This window comes from Pseudopodoces humilis, chromosome 18, assembly GCF_049639895.1.
Source record: "Pseudopodoces humilis isolate 2021_Gansu_Grassland_sample_001 chromosome 18, ASM4963989v1, whole genome shotgun sequence".
Classification (NCBI taxonomy): domain Eukaryota; kingdom Metazoa; phylum Chordata; class Aves; order Passeriformes; family Paridae; genus Pseudopodoces; species Pseudopodoces humilis.
The window spans coordinates 7,847,583-7,867,288 of record NC_142217.1 but is presented as its reverse complement, the minus strand read 5'-3'; the positions used below and the strand labels follow the sequence as shown (position 1 = coordinate 7,867,288).

The 19,706-nt window shown below is 42.6% G+C and overlaps 2 protein-coding genes across 2 annotated transcripts; one reads left to right on the top strand and one right to left on the bottom strand.

Moving 5' to 3' along the window:
• Positions 1–3,913: 3,913 nt before the first annotated feature.
• TVP23A (trans-golgi network vesicle protein 23 homolog A) lies at positions 3,914–13,231 on the top strand. The gene is made up of 7 exons (XM_014252501.2): positions 3,914–4,030; positions 4,103–4,182; positions 7,948–8,092; positions 9,054–9,143; positions 10,566–10,691; positions 12,286–12,412; positions 12,810–13,231. Exons 1-7 carry the CDS (start codon positions 4,022–4,024, stop codon positions 12,869–12,871), a joined length of 639 nt encoding a protein of 212 aa, XP_014107976.1. The 5' UTR covers positions 3,914–4,021; the 3' UTR covers positions 12,872–13,231.
• A 589-nt stretch (positions 13,232–13,820) lies between these two features.
• Positions 13,821–19,360, bottom strand: NUBP1 (NUBP iron-sulfur cluster assembly factor 1, cytosolic). Its single transcript, XM_088064186.1, has 11 exons — positions 19,333–19,360; positions 19,152–19,253; positions 18,802–18,938; positions 18,539–18,607; positions 17,984–18,016; positions 17,038–17,128; positions 16,718–16,872; positions 15,546–15,656; positions 15,321–15,423; positions 14,547–14,630; positions 13,821–13,988 (listed from the first exon to the last, which is right to left on the bottom strand). The coding sequence occupies exons 1-11, from the start codon at positions 19,358–19,360 to the stop codon at positions 13,936–13,938; spliced, it is 966 nt and encodes a 321-aa protein (XP_087920312.1). The 3' UTR covers positions 13,821–13,935.
• Positions 19,361–19,706: the final 346 nt, after the last annotated feature.

The following is a 19,706-nucleotide window of genomic DNA, read 5'->3' as shown; positions in this document are numbered from 1 at the left end:
ACTTTGGGCAGCCCAAGTTCCTTATTTTTAGAGTTCCCAATCTGAGAAATGAAAGATGATTTGCAAAATTAACAAATACCAAGAACTGCAGCTGAGAGGGACTGAAGCTTTGAACATATCAAGAGATATATAAAGCTAAACACACTGAAAAATCTGCATCCAAGTGCTGGGAATGCACCCCAGAGAGTCGATGACTTTGCCTTGGTGTGCCCTTGTTTTGGATATTTATAAGTGACCACTGCACAGTCTAAGCAGGAAAATGATACTGAAGTAAACTCATTAATAATTTCAAAGCCTTTCATTTCCTGGGTGACTGCACTAGAGATTCCTACAGCATGTGTTAAATAAGGTCTTAAAGTCACACAGGGATTACAGAGGATAAAATAAGGTGTTTCATAAAATATGTAGTGTCTCCTTGGTTTTTCTTTAACTGAAAGGAATACAGCTGCTACTGCACTTCTTAGAATCAAAACCAGTTACTGTGCTGTAATTCCTGTAATGGGAATCTTTCTTCACATACTCAGAAATTATTTTCCACCTTTTTGGGCATAACTAAATGAAGGATCATTACTTTTTTTTAAATCCCCATTTATATTTAGGGCCCAGACTTCCTCAGCTTTGACATATCTTTCTGCTACTAATTTCTTACTGATGGCAGAACTTGATCTCTACTGCAAGTGTATTGTTATATGTCATCCAGCTAAAATAAACTGTCCTAATCCCTCAAGTAAATCCTGTGGCTTCCCTATTAATACTGAGCTGTCAATTACAACAACTCATGTATGTATGGCCAAAAAAAATCTATAGAAATTGGCTCTGAGCCAAAGCAGAATATCATCTTTGACAAATGAATTATAAAGCAATGCTATTAGAAATGTATCTGTGTAGCTTCTATGTACCTTCTCTGATTTGCCCTATCACACCCAAATATAAACATTTTATTGAAGCACCAACAAACCTTTTAAGTGTACCTCTGATGAATGAAAGTGAGGTAAGAATTATTACCAGATTAACAATATTTTCCAATATTCAGAGGAATACTCAACTGTAAACCCCACATAAATGCCTAAATGAGAACAAAACCAGTCAAGTTATTCACAATATCCTTAGGCAGTTTTCAGAGGAAGTCTCTGGTAAGTCTCTGCAAGATTCTAGGGAGTGTTCCAAGGAGAAAGAGAAATCAGTTGACTTCTTGGTAATCACGTGCATAAAACACCATATTAATCTTAGAGAAGGCTCTATTTATTGTTGAAACAGAGAATAGGAGATATTTTTCAGATATTCATATCAAGCCTCTCATAGTGCTCTGCAATAGAAATGCCACTATTTACTGTGGGGAGGGAATTCCCTATAAGGTAATGGCAAGGACACAGCAGCATGTGATGTATTTTTCAACTGTTTTATGCTATATACTTCAGTCAGCAATTAAGTGAAATCTTAATGTATTTCATACATAGTCTAGGTTTTCCTGTCCAAAAACCTGAAAACCAAACCACAATTCATAAATTCAGTACAAGGATCATCTGGGGCTTTTGAAGCAGTATTTGAGGACTTACATCGCCTTTAGGGTGTTGCTAATCTTTCCAATGTTCAAATAACTTGTAGTTAAGCTACAACTTAGAAAAAGTGTTGAAAATAACACAGTTGGTTCTGTAAAATCCTAAAAAACACTGGAAGCTTTTAATGAGGCTTCACTTGGATGCATTAATTTTAAAACAAGAAAGAATTCTTTTCTAGCAAACCCTAAACAAATAAATGAATTTGACCAGTGATTCCTCTAGAGACCAAGGATTCTTTCTAGCTCTCAGTTTGCTCTAGAAGAAAATGATCAGCCATACAATACCTTGAATAATCACACAGCATAATTTCACATAGCTTCTTAGAGAATTTACCAAAACCATTTGCATGGTACAGTGACAGTCTCCTATGGGATTATCTAATAGAGTTTGTTAGGAAAATAGATAATCCCTACAGTGAGCCAGTGGAGCATAAGCACTGAAAGGAGGGAAAACTAAGGAAACATTTATCTGTTTTAAAATCAAAACACAAAACACAGGTTCTGCTTCTTTTCCAGTTATTCATCACTCCTGAAATCAGTTAGCAGCTGCAGAGTAGTAAATCAGATACCTAATGCTGCGACAGGCTAATTGTCCCCTCTCCCACAGAGGTGCTGTTTTATGTGATAAGGGACACAGAACAGTTATTTTCTGGTGAATTACTAAATTCAAACAATCAGATTTGCTGGCAGAACTGCCCTGAGATGTGCAAGAGGAGCTGCTGCAGGAGCTGAGGTGAGTGATCTGGCAGCCAGGAGGATGCACTGCTGAAGGCTTCTGTCAGTGAGTTCCAGGAGCTGCTCCCAAGTCAGCAGCCAGCTCTGTTTGAGTTACTGTTAATGTATGGCTTGTAAGCAGAAGTGCATGTTGATACAGGAAATGAAGTTGAGGTCAGCATCAGGTATGCACATAATTATTTAATAATTGTACCTCATGATAGCACTCAAAGAGAGCTATCTCTTGGAGACTGGAAGCCCACTTGAGTATTTTAATATTGTAGGCAATCACGAGCCATCCAATCAAATTACAGGTATTTATTCAGTTTTTTACTGGCAGTCTACTGTACTTACTAGCACACTGTACAAATTGTTTTAACATTACCAAGGCCAAAATATGACAATCAAAATATTAACATCATTAATCATTAAGTACACCTTTCCTCCCTTACAATTATAATCCTACTAAGAATAGTTTATCAGTTTTTCTTATCTATCAGGTATTGCTTTGTTCCAGTAAGTCCTACACAAAGCTTCTTTCCAGTTGATATTTTTGAAAGGTTCACCTCAGTAGCTTCTGTACTTACTCAACAATCTGGTTTAGTTAGATGTTTTAGGAAAGTCTAGGAAGTTATTATTTTACAGGCTTATTTAATGCTAGCAGCTAGTCAGATCTACATGTGGCTGTGATTAATCAGATCTTTCTTGACCCTCCACTTCATACTAAGCTGTTTTCCCCCATTATTGTGAAATCCTTACCCCTATCCTAAAGTTTAGTGGTCTTGTTTCACTTCTTTAACTCTGCTGTATAATCCAACTGCATTTTAAATTAAGGCCCAAAAAATTTTTATTGTGGAATCATAAAATATCCTAAGTTAGAAGGGACCCACAAGGACCTTTGACTCCAACTCTTGGCCCTGCACAGGGCAGCCCAAGAGTCATACCCTAAGAGTTTTGTCCAAACACTTCTTGAACTGTCAGGCTTGGTGCTGTGACCACCGCCCTGGGGAGCCTGTTCAGTGCCCAACCACCCTGTGGAGAAAGAACCTTTTTCTAATATCCAACCTAAATCTCCCCTGACTCAACTTCAGGCCATTTTCTCAGGTCCTGTCACTGATCACCACAGAGAAGAGATGGGTGTCTGCCCGTCTACTTCCCCTTGTGAGGATACTGAAGACCACACTAAAGTGTTTCTTCAGTCTCCGCTTCTCCAGGCTGAACACGGAGCCGTGTTACGTGCCCCGCACTCGCACAGGGCTGTACAGCTGCCCTCAGAGCTGTCCCCCCGCACAGGCACAGGGCCGCTGCCAGCACGGACAGCACTGCTCGGGCTGTGGCTGTGTGCTCATATTTGTACACCTACGTTCACCTTGCCCTCCACTCCTTCTTTCAGGGTCTGTGTTCAGCATTAGACCCCGGCGGCCCTGGCCGGCCGGTGCGTGTGGCGAGCGGGCGGACAGCTGACCGCGCTGAGGGCCGGGGCTGCCGGCTCCCGGGGCCCCTCACGCTGCCGAAGCCCGCCCGGCCGCTCCGGCTCTGGCCCCGGCCCGCGGCGGGAGGCGGCCACAGCACCCCCGCGGCAGGGCCGCAGGGAGGAGCGGCTGTCCCCGGGGGCTCCCGGGCGGTGCCCGGTGAGGCGCAGCCGCCGCGGGCTGCGGCGAAAGGCAGCCCCGCTCCAGCCGCGCAGGACGGGCCGGAGCCCGGCCCCTTTTCCCGGCCCGGCTGCGGGCCCTGGGGCCGCGGGCCGGGATGAAGCAGGTAGGGGCGGCGGGCGCTGCGGGCGGGGCGCGGCTCCCCCGAGCCCTGCGCGCTGACGGGCTCCCGCCGCAGGCGCTGGTGGACGACACTGAGGATGTGTCCCTGGATTTCGGGAGCGAGGAGGAGCTGGCGCTGCGGAAAGCGCGGATCAGGTAACGACGCGGAGGCCGCAGCATCGCGGCGCCCGGGCGGCCCTGGCTATTCCGGTGTACAGAAAACTCCATTTGAACACTTCATTCCCATTTTTTACAGGGAGGGTGGTCAAGCGCTAGAACAGGCTGCCCGGGAAATCTGGGGGCCTCTGTCCGGGAGATGTTCGCGCTGGAGCAGGCGAGGCCGGGCCTCGGTGCCCTGCATCACCGTGTCGCTGGAAATGAAAACCTGACACGCCCAACATCCCAAATCCCAAGCAAACAGTGCTTTAGTTAGAGCTGGGGCATTGGAGACATAAGCTCCAGTAAAGCCCGCTGTGCAGGCACTGCAGAGTACACCTGGCTGAACAGCCAGATAGCTGCAATAAAACTCTCATGATTTCATACCACGGGATGTGATGCTGTGTGGAATGTAAAATATCTTATGCTTCTAGACGTTACCTGAGAAAACCCATCCCGTTAAGCCATCTCATGTGTTAGACTAAGCAGTCTACCCTTGGGTTCCTCACCAGAGGTGGCACTCTGCAGCTCTGGTCACACTGAGGTCCCAGGTGACAGAGCTGATCAATCAGTGGCTTTTGAAGAATCTCCAGTCAAGATTGTGAAAGGAAGAGTTTTAAGTAAAAGGAATTTGGCATGCACTGATCAATAATGTATATAATCAGCTTTGATGTAGATTGCTTTCTTCTGCCTTGCACAATTTGGTCTGGTCTGTTACAATGATATTTCTTGAAGGTGTAAACAAAGAAATATAATAGGTGTTAAACTTGACACAACATTAGCTGAGATAAAATGCAATCATGTAGCTTTACAATACAATTACTCTGTTTTACTAGTGTCTAGTGAAGCATTTCTGTCCTTGCTTTGCTTTGGACTTTGTCACTACTTGAGTCAGCCCTGACATAAGATTAACCTTCTCAGAATTGCCTTAGTTTTGCACCTTAGCAGCAGCACACATTTGAAATAAAGGTTTATATTTTGGTGCAGTCTTGGAGAACATAGCCTAAAGGATTCGCCTAAACTGGGAAATACAGCTTAGAAGTACCTTGATCACGTGAGCCCCAGATTCTGTCTGAGGGATCAGAGTAGATGTAGCATGAAGTGAAACACCCTGGAATGTTTGTTCCTCCTGATTTGTGCTACTCAGTAATACAGCACAGGTAAAGTATCAGCAAACAGTACTATTCTGTGATCACTTTGTGTAGACACTGGTTTCATTAGAAACAGCTCTTCTTTCTGGCCTTCAAGACAATATTAAAAGATGATGTCATATTGAAAATTCATCTGCTATAGAATGCAGAAATGAAACTGCTTACACTGGTCACATGTTTGTTTTTATATTTCTGAAGAATCTTGTGCAAATGAGCCTGGAACTCACCTAGGTGCTGCAAAATTGTGTTATCTTATTAAAGGGCATAACAAGATGTTTCAATCATTTGTCTTTATCCCAGTTTCATATATCTTGAACTTGGTTAGCATTTGCATTGGCTATGACAAATTGTGCTTTTGTGATTCTCTGAGGTATGTACAAAAGGGCTCCTTAAAAGCAAAAGGTTAGTGGCTACTTTCTGAAGAAGTAGGTTCATTGCAGTAGCAGAACTATGGATCTGGAAGCTGGGAGCATATGATTGCTTCTTTTACAAATCAGCCAGGAAACATGATGATCAAGGAGAAGAGAGAGCCCATTTATTAAAAATTTGCCTCAATACATTTTGAAGTATCAGACAGAAAAAAAAAAACCAAAACAAAAAAAGCAGCATGTAAGACTACTGCTGTGGCACTTCTGAGCAGGTACCTGGAATGATTCTCCTGTAGTTCACTGGCATAGCTCAGGCCTGATCCAAATTTGAGTCTTTAACACAGGATGCAATTAAATTGATTACAGGTCATTCCTGTCCTAACAGGCATTAGGCTCACAAACAGAAGAGAGGTCATTGTAACAAGGCAAATAACAGTCACTGAGCCTTGAGTCTCCAATGCTACATCGCATGGATGTTTAGATGCGATAGGAAAACTAGAAAGCCAAACAAGTGGGTTGCTGTGCTTTATCCTTTCCAGAGTCTCAGGAAGTGCTCAGCATTGTAATAAATGAGAACTTCTTGCTCATATGTTTGGTTTTTTTAGTAAATACCCTTCAATGTTTGATACTGGAACAAATTCAACATCCAAACAGTAATCCTGTTGTAATCCAGTAATACTGCTGAATCTGCCTTCCAAAAGGAAACATGGCTTCTCCAAAGCTGCTGCCACATTTGAAGCTGATCCATTAGAAAAGCTCAGGCAGCCCTGGTGTGCTTTGTGATTGTGATCTATGAAAGCTGCTCTGGACACAAGGGTACCACTTCCATAACTGATTGTTACATCTTTTGACCAAGATCAAGGCTTGAAGCAGCCAGGCACTGCCAGTTTTAGCCAGTTCACAATATCCCTTCCACCCACCTGGCTGCTTATGGCAGAAAAAGCCCCTTTGCTCAAAATGTCACATGTTCAGTTCTAAGTCAGAAATTTTTGGAAAGTTTGAAGTTCAGAAGGGCATGACCAGGAGTAAATATAAACTACACCTGTGCATCATTCTTCCCTCTCCAGCCACATGTGTACTACAAGCACAGCTTTGCCATTAGAGAAAGATAAACACTAGAACAGTTAAACAGCTATAGAGTAATAATATAGCAAGGATATTTAAGTTATAATAGTTATTATATAGCTATAATTTAAATTTATAGTAAGCAATTGTGTATGTATCATATGTCACATTTATTAAACACAGTAATAGAATAACATTTAGTAAATAGTTGATTACACCCTAGGCCATACTTTTGTTAATTGGCCATACTACTGTTAATTGTTAACAGAGATGTAGGGGCTTAATGGGACAATTGTTGACTTAAATATCTTATTCAGATATTTTATTCTCTAGGCTTCAAGGAAGAAGTTACTTAACTGCAGAGCCTGTAGTTAATTCTTACTTTCAATTAATTAACACAAACAATTGCAGAGTAAGATTTTTACTTGGTATATTACCCTGAACATTGTACTGTGCTCATTACGGCATTCTCCAGCCTTCACCCCCACCCTACTGTGCAGGCCAATATTCTATGTCCCATAGTTACTTCTTTCACTGAATTTTCTCTTTATTTTGTTACAGACAAAATTTTGTTCAATGAGCAAAGCAGAAATACTAGTGAAATTAATAAGCAATAATTCAGAAGAACTGTTAGATTCCCAAATCATTCGGCCTGTCTAAAAGGAAGTGTTTGGATTTAGACATTAAATATGAAAGTTCATTTTGTCTTAGAGCAAGCAGCTACAATTTATTTTTTTTAGTTTTAGAGCTCATATTTTGTTTTCAAAACTGTTCTGAAAGGCATAAGAGCTCTCTCAATTCTTTTGTGCTTTGCAATGCTGATTAATTTCATGAAACTATGAGGATTTTATGGTACTGGATTGCACACAACCTCTAAATTCCTTCACATAGTACCAAAGAATCTGGTGAAAAGCTCCATATTTTGTTCTGTCTTTGAGAAAGTTTTGACAGGAACACCACATTCATCTTTTAGCTTTAGACTGAAGCTTGGCTACTGAAAGTACCATTATCAGATTGCTCTGATAATGAAGATATATGCCAACATTGAAATAATAGCAGCTGCAAACCAAAATACCATTTTAAACTTGAAACAGCTACCTTGTGCTACATTGTTAGCAACTGCTGTAACATTCCCTCCTGTTCCATAACCTCATATATGCTCTGTGTTTTCTCTTTTCTAGGCACCCACTGGCCACCTTTTTCCATCTGTTTTTCCGAGTGAGTGCTATTGTTACCTACTTGTTCTGTGACTGGTTCAGCAACAGCTTTGTTGCCTGTTTTGTCACTATTCTCCTCCTTCTATCCTTTGACTTTTGGTCTGTCAAGGTAAGATGACCACCAGTAGTAATTACCTTGGAACATATCTTGTTTGTCATTAATTTAAAAAAAAATAAATATGTATAATGACAGAAGTGACAAAAATATTGCTTTTTGTTAATTTATTAAATGTCTAGCACATTTTAATGTAGCTGTTAGTAACATGTAACATGTGTTAGTTATTTAGCACCATGTTTTCTATGGCTGACTACTACTGAATACTAATATGGTGAAAAAATTGCTTTGCCATAGGTAGATTTGTTTGTATGCTTTCTCCTTAAAAAAATAAATTAAAAGATTAAAGTAATACTGACTTTCAGTAATGGATGCCCAGGGATGTCCAGATCTGCAGCCCTGTGCCCAGACCCCACAGCAGGGGCTGCAGAACTCCCGAAAGCCCAGCTATAGCTCTGCTGCCCTAATCCCCTGCAGGCAGGTGGGTCAGGCCAGCCCAGGATCCAGGGGCTCCACATGTGGAGTAAGGCTTTTGTTTTGTAGAAGTGAAGCATTGATGCACCTCCAGCATTCTGAAAGCTTTTGGTGTTCACCCAGGTGCAGAAATACTCTTTTGGTTTGTTTCCCTGATCCTACACAACTTGCTTGCCATTAATGTCCCATTTTTCAGTGCGTTTTTGTTCTCGGTATTCCTCTTTTACTGAGGAAATTTGTTTTTTAGATGCTTGTCCAACTAACTGACTTGAAAAATATACAGCCTATAATTTCTAATTTAAATAAATGCTATTGTGCTAATTACCATATTGAAAGAGAACAGGCCTCTAAATTTGTAACTTCACCCATCATTAATGGCTGTTGTACTCAAACTAGAACAGCTTTCAGAAGTAATTTTAGTATTAGATAAAAGAAGATGATTTTTGAACATGCTTGTCTTTTAAATTTTTTCTATTTTTAACTGTTTTACTGACAAGTGACTTGTGTTACTGATTAATGCAAATAATGGTTTCATCATTAGAATGTGACAGGAAGACTCTTGGTTGGTTTGCGTTGGTGGAACCAGATTGATGAAGATGGAAAAAGTCACTGGGTGTTTGAAGCAAAAAGGGTAAATATATTAATAGAAACAGGCACAGTGCAAACAGAATCATAGGGAATGTGTAAAGCCCATACCAAGTCAAACAAAGTAACAAATAGAGCACCTTTGTAACAGTTACATTTTATCCAGCTTCCATAGAAAACAATGTCAGTATTCAGGTGCAAGCACTGGTTTGTCACATCCTGGAAGCATTCAGGGCAAAACAGGTCTCACAACATTGTCAGCATATGGATCAGAAGAATAAATAACCATAGCATGGTGCTATAGGTATGAAATGTTTCTGGTAGTTCTATTTTATTTTCTAGTGAGAATATCTTATAATAAACACATCTTTCCATAGGTAATCCCAACACAGAATCCTCTTCAGGAAATATCTATGTGGAAAGCAATGCTGAATAGCTCAGATTTAGTATTTTGACATTAATATTGTATTCATGTTCTCGGATAATGTGGGAAAGAGAACCTGGATCACAGAGCGTTTTGATACTGCCCGTGCCCCCCAAACACACTGAGGGGGGTTAAAAAAGCACTAGAGATTTGGCGTCACTGCCAGAGTCAAGACTCAGGACTTTGCTTTCACTTGCTGACATTCTCTCCACAGGCCCACTGAGCCTGGCAGAGCAGCACCCAGGTGCTCACCAGGACATTCTTTGGAGCCCTCCAGCTGTGTCCCCAGCGGCCGGGCTGTCGCGGTGCTGTCCCGGTGTGCGGGGCCGCAGTGCCCTCTGCAGCTTGGCTGTGGCTCCGGGGTGCCCCGAGCAAGGAACGCAAATTAATGTGCTTCCTGTGAGTCTGAGGAAGGCCTGAAGACAGAATAGAGGAAACCCTGCAGGAAAGAACACATGGAGAACTCAATATACTGAAAATTAACTAAAAAGCTTTTCAGAGTGGAAGAGTCCAGAGGGCTTTCTTTTCCAGTTGTGATGCGTCTGTTTCAGAAGTTTGCATTAGCAGCTATCGAGTGGTCTGAGAGTTGGAGTGAGATTTTGAGTTTTGGAAAGATCAGAACCTTCTGAACAATTCTCTTTTGGGGTTTTTTGTTCTTTCTGAAGTGTGATGAGTGATGAGTCCTCCAATGTAGAGACATGTGAGTTGTGCTGACCTGAAGGAATCTGTAAGGCAGGGCTTTGCAGCCTGCTCTGACATTTCTGCTCTCCCTGAAGAACAGACAGCATATAAGGCTGCCTCCTGCAGTTACAGTGTGCTCAACTCCAGCATGACACATGAGACACTTTCAAAGCCATAGTTCTTAATTCACGGAATGTCAGCAGAGTTCAGAAGCAAACCCCAAGTATTTATATAAGAGATAACATAATAGTTTATATAGTAGGAAATCTATGCATATGATAAGTGTAATCTTCCTCCTCTGTTCATTTGTCATTTATTGTGGGTTTTGACTTTGCGACTAATAGTCTCAATTTTTTTTGCCAGGTGCCTACAATAGCTGCCTCAACTGAAGCTGAAGCCCGAATCTTTTGGCTCGGCCTCATCATCTGCCCAGTGATTTGGACAATGTTTTTCTTTAGCACCTTGTTCTCCTTGAAGCTGAAATGGCTGGTGAGTCAGGGGGTACTGAAAACAATCTTGGTAGAGGGAAAACCCAGATCTGTTAGTTTTGTACCAAATCTTCCAGCAGTACAAAATTCCCACCTCCAGCAGCTTCAAAGAATCCTGCAGAGTTTTCTGCAGTCAAGGTTTGCACTCTGGAATGGATTGGTAATTTTTAGCTGCACTTTTACTGTGTTATCAGATGTCAACTCCTTCCTCTAGGGAACATCAAGTGGTGGGAAAAACTATGGGCTTCTGTTTAACTGTAGCAACTTACTCTGCCCCAACAAATTTCAGTGAAATGAACCTAACATGAGAGGACAAAAATGAACCAGTGATGTTGGTTTTTAGATCTCCTGGGAACTTAAATGTACTTTTAAAAGTAAGGATTTTAGATCTCTGGTACCATTCCCTTTTGAAAGAACCAGTGTCATTAGCTCATAAAACCTTGATAAATTGAGCTATAAGTAAGTATTTTATCATTGCTCTACTTGTAAGCCGTCTACTTAAATATACCCCAACACATTTTTTTTAAATATGAGAGGAAATTTGTCCCATAGATTGCATTACATTAAGATATTTTTGTCTATGAAATCTTCACGCTTTCCCCTGTAAAAATTAAGTGCTTGGCTAATTGCCACACTATTCATTCTGTCAAGTTCCCAGCCATGATCAGAATAATTTCTTAATTCAGTTTGAAAAGACAAAAAGCACCTCCATGTACAGTTACGTAACAAGTAACAGTCAAGATTGTATATTATTATTTAATTAAACAAGAAATTCTGCTATGGGCATGAATCAATTGCAAATCATTAACTGCTTTCTGGTGCCCCTAATCAAGCAATAGTTAAAATTAAGCCAGCATTCTTTGTTCATGGCTCCACCTTTATTTCTGAAAAGCAGAGATTGTTTGCTGAGCCAAAAGCTGCTTAGAGACAGAACTCTAACTGGTGCAGGAGGCAGGTTGCCCAGGTGCTTGTAAAAGGCAAGTTACACAAAAAAAAATCACTTCTGGGAAACTGGTTCTGGAGGTTAAGAGAAACATTTTTATGTTATTGCGTTAGTCAGGTTGGCTCCACCTGCTGCTAAACCTAAAGTACTACAAAAGGAGCTGATTATTTTCAATGCCTGTCAATGTCAATATCAATAGGGAATCTATCTATGGATGCTCTTTGTAAATCCATGAATTACTGATCTTATTTGGTTATAATAAGGTGTTTGTCAGCTAAACAGGCCTGCAGGTGTGCCATGTACGTGGATGTAAAACTTCTAGATACAAATGGGGATTAAAAAAAGTGAAACGTTTCTGGAATCTGTTGAGTGGGTCCTTTTTTGAGTAAGTGCTTTTAGGAAAGTAATGAAGTCTTTCAGGATACAGAATGACAAAACTGATATTGATGTTTTGATAAAAAGAGGTAGATTGTAGAAAAACTCTTGTGTTTGACATGATTGGATGTTTTTGAAGGCCATTTATTATCAGAAGGAATGTGCCCCTCTTACAGCACGTTTATCTAGATAGTGTGTGTACACACACACACACACGTGTATATCCTACAATCCATAGCCATGGATTTGCTCCTGATGAACTCTTGTTTGTCCACAGGCTCTTGTGATTGCTGGGATCTCCCTCCAGACTGCTAATTTATATGGCTACATCCACTGCAAGTTAGGGGGACAAAAATCCATCAGCAGAGTAACCTCAAGGTTGTTTGGCACGGCAGATGTCAAGAGTGAGTACTGAGCTTCAGCCCATGGGGTAGCACAGCCAACCTGCCCCTCAGGGCTGGTGCTGGCTCTTCCCAGGTCTCAGTTCCTGTGAGTCCAGGGTGATCCTCATTCTCCACCAAGCCTCTCTGGCAGTGTCACATGGAAGAGCCATAATCCCAGGTCACTTTACTCCATGTTTGGAAGTCTGCTGAGCTCCACAACTGAGCTGCTTCCAAGCTCCAGAAGAATGTCCTTAAATTAAATCCTTGGAGTTACTATAATTCTAATGCCTCTGCTCAAGCACAGCTGGAAGAGCCATCTTCAACCCTCAGGCTTCCAGCTGGCAGTTCCCTGCTTTTGTAAGAGATCCCTATGGCCCAGGTTATGGTCACAGCTGTGTTTGCTCTGTTCCCTTAACAGGACAGAGCAGGAGAATTTCAGAAGATGGCACTGGAGAACATGGGAAGACAGGCACTAGGTAACCAAACAAGGAAGAGCTAAAGGATGAGCAGTAAAAAAGTAATTAATGAAAGCTGATCTTCATGGGAAGATATTTAGATAAAGCTCATCTAGAATTATGCCTGCATGAAATAAAGTCATTTGTGTTTGAGTCTTTAGATCCTGGAAGGCTTAAAGCCTTTGTTATTTAAAAGCTTCACCAAAAAGTTGTTTGTGTGAGCACAGACAGTGCTTGTGGTTTACAAGGAGCACGCTGCTTTCAGAAAAGTTGTCAATTAACCACAAACGGTTGGATAATCTTAACCAGAAATTACATGTAATGAAAAGACAGTGCTAATTTGTTTAACTTTGGAACAACAATAAACAAAATCCAATTGCCTTTCCCTCTTGTACACAATACTGATTTTTCAGAGCTTTCAAATTACAGTCCCAAAGGGCCTCTTGGGTATTAAAAATACTGAATGTTTAATGTTCAGGCATAGGGTCAAATAGAAGAAAACAAAAGTCATGAACCATGTTCACCCACTACTTGTGGGAAGCTGGCAGTTATCTATAGTTAAGAAATTAATCTTATTTTGATATCTGTAAAAAAATAAATAAAGCAGTGCACTTCTACTGTAACACTACCCTGGCTTTCACTCTACACATAGATCTTTTCCACTAAAAAAGGACACATTTAACTGATATTATTCCAGGAGAGAGAAGAGGCATTACAGCTCACCCTTGTGCAGCAGGCAGGACAAAGACTGCTGTACATGCCCCAGTGTCAACACAGCATATTTTAAATTCAACCTCCTAAACAGAATGTGTGTTTTATTCCCACCTCTTCAACGGCTGCCTTCAAAGTCAGGTTATTGGTACCATGACACTGGAAGCAGAATGCACTTGATAATCCAGAAGCAGATTCACAGCCTTTTAGTGAGGGAAGAACTATAAGAATCTTGAACTTTTGGAAAAAACAAGGCAAGAGCCTTTATATTAAGAATTTATTTGCAATATACAAAAAGAATACATTCCTTTAATAAATCAAGGCATAAGTTACTTTTCTATAATTAAACATGAACTACATTTTTGTTCCATTTACAGATTACATTATCTTTTCTTCTTGCAAATGGTGTTGTTCAAAGTATTCCTGAATTCCTGCAAAGATGGAGAAAAAGTAATATAAGTACTATTTGAGTTGTACATCAGGAGTTTGCTGTTGCTGCATCTGTCCCCATAGGATACAAATATCTGAAGCTGGGCCTTCCTTACACTGAAAGTGGCTTTAGGATGATTTTCAAACAGCACAGCACAAGCTGTTCAGGGAATTTTTGCAAGGCGTTTTTGTCTAATTACAGTTGGAAGTGGAGGCATTGGTCAGTCAGCTGCCTCCCACCCCTCCACACACCTGCTGGAGAGCCTCAGAAGGTTTCTCTGAGCACAAGGTCACCCCATCTCTGAAAATGGTCTGACTTCTCTGAAGTCAAGCACTGGTACCAGGTATCAAATACATTTCTGTTACTGCTTTACCAGCCAGTCAGAAGTGATGCCCAGAAGCAAACATGGTCTTTGCACCTGTTACTTTCAGAATTGCTGTGCACCTCTCTTGATTTTATTATTTGTGGCACAGTAACACAAGCCTGTTTAACACTTTTGCATACTGCAGCAGTGCTTGGAACCGAGGGGACTCATTTGCACAGTGATTCTCAGACTCACTTTGAATGATATTCCTGTAAGATAACGTAGCTGGAGACTCAGGTGCTTCAGCCAAGAAAGACTGGCCTCTGTCACAACTTTTTCCTTGAAGAGGAAAAACACAGAAACAAAGCAACAGGAAAAGATGAGCTTTTCTTTTCTTTAGCATTTACCCTGTTACAGTTACACCTTTTCAAACAGCCACCTGCATCTATTCCTTTTAGGAAGCCCTGAAGTCAGTATCAGGACTAGAAATACAGTGTACAGTTTGACAGAGGAATAGTACTAGCAGGAACTTCCATTTGGGAGTACTGAGCTGTTCCTTGATGTCATTAATTCAGGTATTAATTGGTAACAGCTAGCGGGCAAAGAACCATGCCTCCTCATGACCCACAGGAGAATTTTGGCAGTGCCAGTAACAGGTTAAAACGCTGGTTTTAGTGCTGAACATCTTAAAAATATTCTTCTTTGAAGTGGTTATTATTTCATTCAGTCTGCATTTCCAGGTGACTACACTGAAGAGAAAGACATGCTGTATTTCAAATATGATTACAGAGCTGAAAAGATGCAGCATGTAATCTTGCTTGATTATTGAAGAGTTGAAGAAATTACCTCAGCACTACCCTCATTCCACACCAAGTTATGTCACAGTTCCAGTGACTACTTTTGATTTAAAAAAACCCATTCTATCTAAAAGTGCTAAGAGACATCAGTGCTCACATCAGGGTTTTCCAGTATTAACATCAGTATAGGAGGAACAATTTGCTTTAAGTGCAGTGCAATAAGTGACTTTACCTATCTGTGGATCCAGAGGCACTTTACCCAGGAAGGAAACATTCAAGTTTTGGCACATCTTCTCCGCACCACCCGTAGTTGGGGGAAAGATCTGAGATTCATTCTGGGACAACATGAAAATCAGAGTTAAAATACTGCAATTCTGAGAATAAGGCATTTTTGGAGCAATGTTTGATGTCCAAGCAATGCCAAGGAAAGAACACTGTAATACACAGCCAGCCTTACCTTACACTTAGGACACACAAAGCCACTCATGTTCTCCACAACACCTATGATGGGCAGCTTCACTTTGCGGCAGAAGTTGATCTCCTTCCGAACATCCTGAAGTGACACTTCCTATAAATATTAGCAAACACTGGTATTTCAACGGTAATATTACATGCTGAATCCATTCAGTTACCTCCTTAGAGCTATTTTATAATGAATTATTACTGCTGTCCTAATATTTTTAGGAATGCAAATCTGTGTTATGAGCTCTATCAACAGAGCAGGTACAACACTTCAAGCCTACTGGATGTGGTTCTGTTTTGAAATCTGACTCTGATCACGATTTATCCATATTCATGTTTTATCTCTTATGTTCATCTCATATCTTCTTTAAATGCAACTTTTTCACATTTTCATTTTACAGAAAGACCCTTGGTATTCTCCACAGAGTGAGGACAAGAACCACTAGGCTTACACTAATACCTATTTTCAAATTAAATTTAAAATATTCTCTCCTCAGTGTTTTCATATATATGACTGACTTCATTCATTCTTCTGTTCCCTTCCTCCTTCACCACCTCTCTGGTATTGTCCTCAACACTTTTCTTCCTTTTTGTGTTATCCTTTCAGCTGTTGTAGAAATACTTCATGTCATGTGCTAGTTTGATCTCCTGTTCTGTTCCAAACCAAACATGAATTCCTTTGTTTGAACTGGGTGTGCTTTTAGTTTTAGCTTTCCAGGGGCCAATTTCTCTTTTAAAAATGCACATGACTACTTTGTCACCTGGAAATGACAGGCTGCTTCACACGTGTCAAAGAGTGCACAGCTTGTTACTTAAAAAAAAAGCTTCTTATAAGCATCCTTCTGAACACAACTGGTGAATAAATTACAGATCCACAATGATGTGAACTCTGATTCTGAAGGAAGAAGTGAAACACATTTCCTTTTACCACACAGGTCACAACAGCTTTTGATTGTGAACTGCTGTGGTTTAGTGACCCATGTGGATCTCCATCCAGCTCCATTGAGACATCCACCTAACCCACAGACCAGCCAGCTGCAGGGGCAACACTTCAGAGTCATTTCCCTGAGATTCTGTACCCTTAGATTTCTGTGAAATCAACAGCTTGTAACCCAAGGACTGCCTTTAATTGCCATGATGTTTCTCTGGTGGAATTTTGGCTCATACCTGGGGGGTGGTGACGATGACAGCACCGTCGATGTGAGTGGCACTGAGGTACTGCACGATGGACAAGTGCTCATCTGATGTTCCTGGGGGCGTGTCCACAATCAGGTAATCCACTTCACCCCAGTCCACATCACGCAGAAACTGCTTGATCAGCCCTAGAGGAAACGGTAAGAATGTGGAAGAGAAAAAGGTATCTTCCTGTATTTCAAATTTCAGGTCTTAGCTAACTATCTTATCTACATTACTAAACAAGTTCATGATATTTCTGCACTTGAAACCTTTAGGTATGTAAATTACTGTTAGAAACACTCAAATCATACCATTCTTTTTTGGTCCTCTCCAGATGACAGCATCATCAGGACTACTAAGCAAGAACCCCACTGACATGACACCTAAGTTTTCTTCAACATACTGAAAGAGAAGCAGAGAAGCATAACAGTGAAGAAAGAGTAGAAAAAACAACTCTGAACCCCTATTTTACAGAAAAAGCAGATGAGGGGGAAGACATTAATGAAATGAAGGCAAAGAACTTTTATCACAGGGCATTAAAAACTGCAGCTTGTGCAACACTCACCAACAACACTAAGACTGAAAAAATGAAATTGTTACAGCAGTTTATGGAATCGCTGGAGACAACATAAGGATAAAAGCAGCTTTCCCTCTCAGCACCAGCTGCCTTTCTAACAGTATGCACACTACAGGGGATCTTTAGACAACCAACACTACTGCAAAACCTTCTCTGCATATTCTAAAGATTAGTAAGGTTTTTCTTGGGTGCAAGATACTTCTTGGCTGTCACAGAAAAGATGACACTACAGCTGCATGATACCCCAAAATAACAAACCTGAGTAACTTATATTTATTACTCATACTGCAAAGTCAGTAAACACAAGAAAACAAAACAATTCTAGAAATATAGTATTACTAAAAAATTTAACATTCTGATCTACATAGTCTATATCCCGATTCTATATGATATGCGTCTTGATTTTATAGATCTATTCTATAAAATCTGGTTATATATTCTATAGCATTCTCTAGACAGTCTATAGAACATGGATATAGGTTATATAGATATAGAATCTGGACATAGACTCTGTAGATTCTATGTCCTATATCTGTAGATTCTATAGAATCTGTATATTTAAGTCATTAGAAGAAGAGTTAACAAGAGTACCCCCTGCTCCTCCCTCCCTCATTTTTCACTGCAGAAGATCCAACCCAAAGACACCCAATGAACTTTCTGAAACAGCTGCACCAACTCACCACTGGAGACCATCCAGATCCACTCTGATGAACCTGAAAATTGAAGTGATACGTGAAAGTTGCAATCACAATTAACACAGATGTTACATAAAACATGAACATAAATTAAACCTGGGCAAAGAGCTCTCCTGCCTGCAGGAACAATCCTGCTTTAGTAGGGCAGCTGAGGTAAAAACGCAGGAGCACCAGATCTCCATTAATAAGTGAAAAATAACTCTTCAAACCTTTTGCAAGTTTATTCATTATGTATTTGTAAGAAATATTCAAGGGCTGATAAAGTGCATCATACTAATACTACTCAAGTTTTAAGTTGTCAGCTTACGTGGCTGATATGCAATGAAAGCTGGTTTGCAGAACTGCTCATCCTGAAAGCAGATGACTCTTGCAAAATATCTTGTGTTGAACTTCTCCATCTCACATCATTTCCCTACACACTGCCCCGCATTTCCCATTATGCACTCCTTTTAGAAGCTCTACATCCAAAAAGTCTGAATTTGCTAATGAAAAGCTGAGAAAAAAAACTCCCTTAAACGAGATGTTTGAGCATTCACTTACCTGTTCTCCTTCTAGACCCATCATTTTAGGAATCGATGGCCCACAGATATCTATGTCCAGCAGGGCAACCTGGAAAACAAACCAGCCAACCTGCCCCACTGGAAATAAGGTAGCACAGGGCTGTCTCTAAAGGTGATGTCACGCAATGAAATCACTCCAGCAGGGCTCATCCAGGAAAGTCAAACTTTAACGAGCAGGGGCACACGATAGGTACCTGCCCGCAGTGCTCGGCCCTGCCCCTCCTGTCCCCGCTCTGTGCCCACCTGCTTGGTCTCGTCCGCCGCCAGCCCGTGCGCCAGGAGGGCGCTGAAGGTGCTCTTGCCCACGCCGCCCTTGCCGGACAGCACCAGCACCGTGTGCCGCACCGCCCGCAGCCGCGCCCGCAGCTCCGCCGCCTCCGCTGCGGAGACACCGCGCTGTCAGTGCACCCACACCGCCTCCCGCGCCCGCACCGCGCCCCCCGAGCGGACACCGCGCTGACAGTGCACCCACACCGCCCCCCGAGCCGGCACCGCGCGCCCCGAGCGGGCGCCGCGCAGTCAGTGCACCCACACCGCCCCCCGAGCCGGCACCGCGCCCCCCGAGCCGCCCCCCTCACGGCCGCTGCACTCACCCGGGTCCGGCCCGGCCGCGCCGGCCGCGCACAGCCCCTGGTTGGGGCATCCCTGGCAAGCGGCCGCCCTACCCGCCTGGGCGCTGCCGGTCCCGGGGCACTCTGCAAGGGACAGCGAGAGCTGGGCGGCGAGTGCCGCGGGCGGGGGGCCCGTCCCGCCCCGTCCGGCCCCGCCGCTCACCCTCCGGTGCGCCCGGCGCCTCCGCCATAGCGCTGCCTCACTTCCGCCGCCGCCGCCGGGGGCGGGGCCTCGAGCCCGCGGTGCCCAGCTGCAGCCGCCAGGGGGCGCTGCCGCCGAGGGTTCGGGTGACGCGGTGGCCCCGGGAGGAAGGAGCCGGTGACACCCCCGGAGCCCGGTGACACTACGAGAACCCTGGTGACACCAACGAGGGACCCAGTGACGGCCCCGGGGCCCCGGTGACAGCAGCGAGAGTCCCCGTGACACCTCCGGGAGTTCTGTCGCGGGGAGCTCCGCTGATCCCCGGCGGGCTCTGCCCCGGGGTCACCTGCCCCGGGGCCCGGCCGGTCCGTGAGCTGCGGCAGATCCAGCTGTGC

Coding starts and splice junctions, on each gene's coding strand:
- TVP23A (XM_014252501.2), top strand. Junction 4,183..7,947: donor CTGCGGAAAGCGCGGATCAG/GTAACGACGCGG, acceptor TCTCTTTTCTAG/GCACCCACTGGCCACCTTTT. Junction 10,692..12,285: donor CCTTGAAGCTGAAATGGCTG/GTGAGTCAGGGG, acceptor GTTTGTCCACAG/GCTCTTGTGATTGCTGGGAT.
- NUBP1 (XM_088064186.1), bottom strand. CDS start 19,360: ATGGCGGAGGCGCCGGGCGCACCGGAGG. Junction 18,939..19,151: donor CGCGGCCGGGCCGGACCCGG/GTGAGTGCAGCG, acceptor GTGTCTCCGCAG/CGGAGGCGGCGGAGCTGCGG. Junction 18,608..18,801: donor CGGCGGACGAGACCAAGCAG/GTGGGCACAGAG, acceptor TTTGTTTTCCAG/GTTGCCCTGCTGGACATAGA.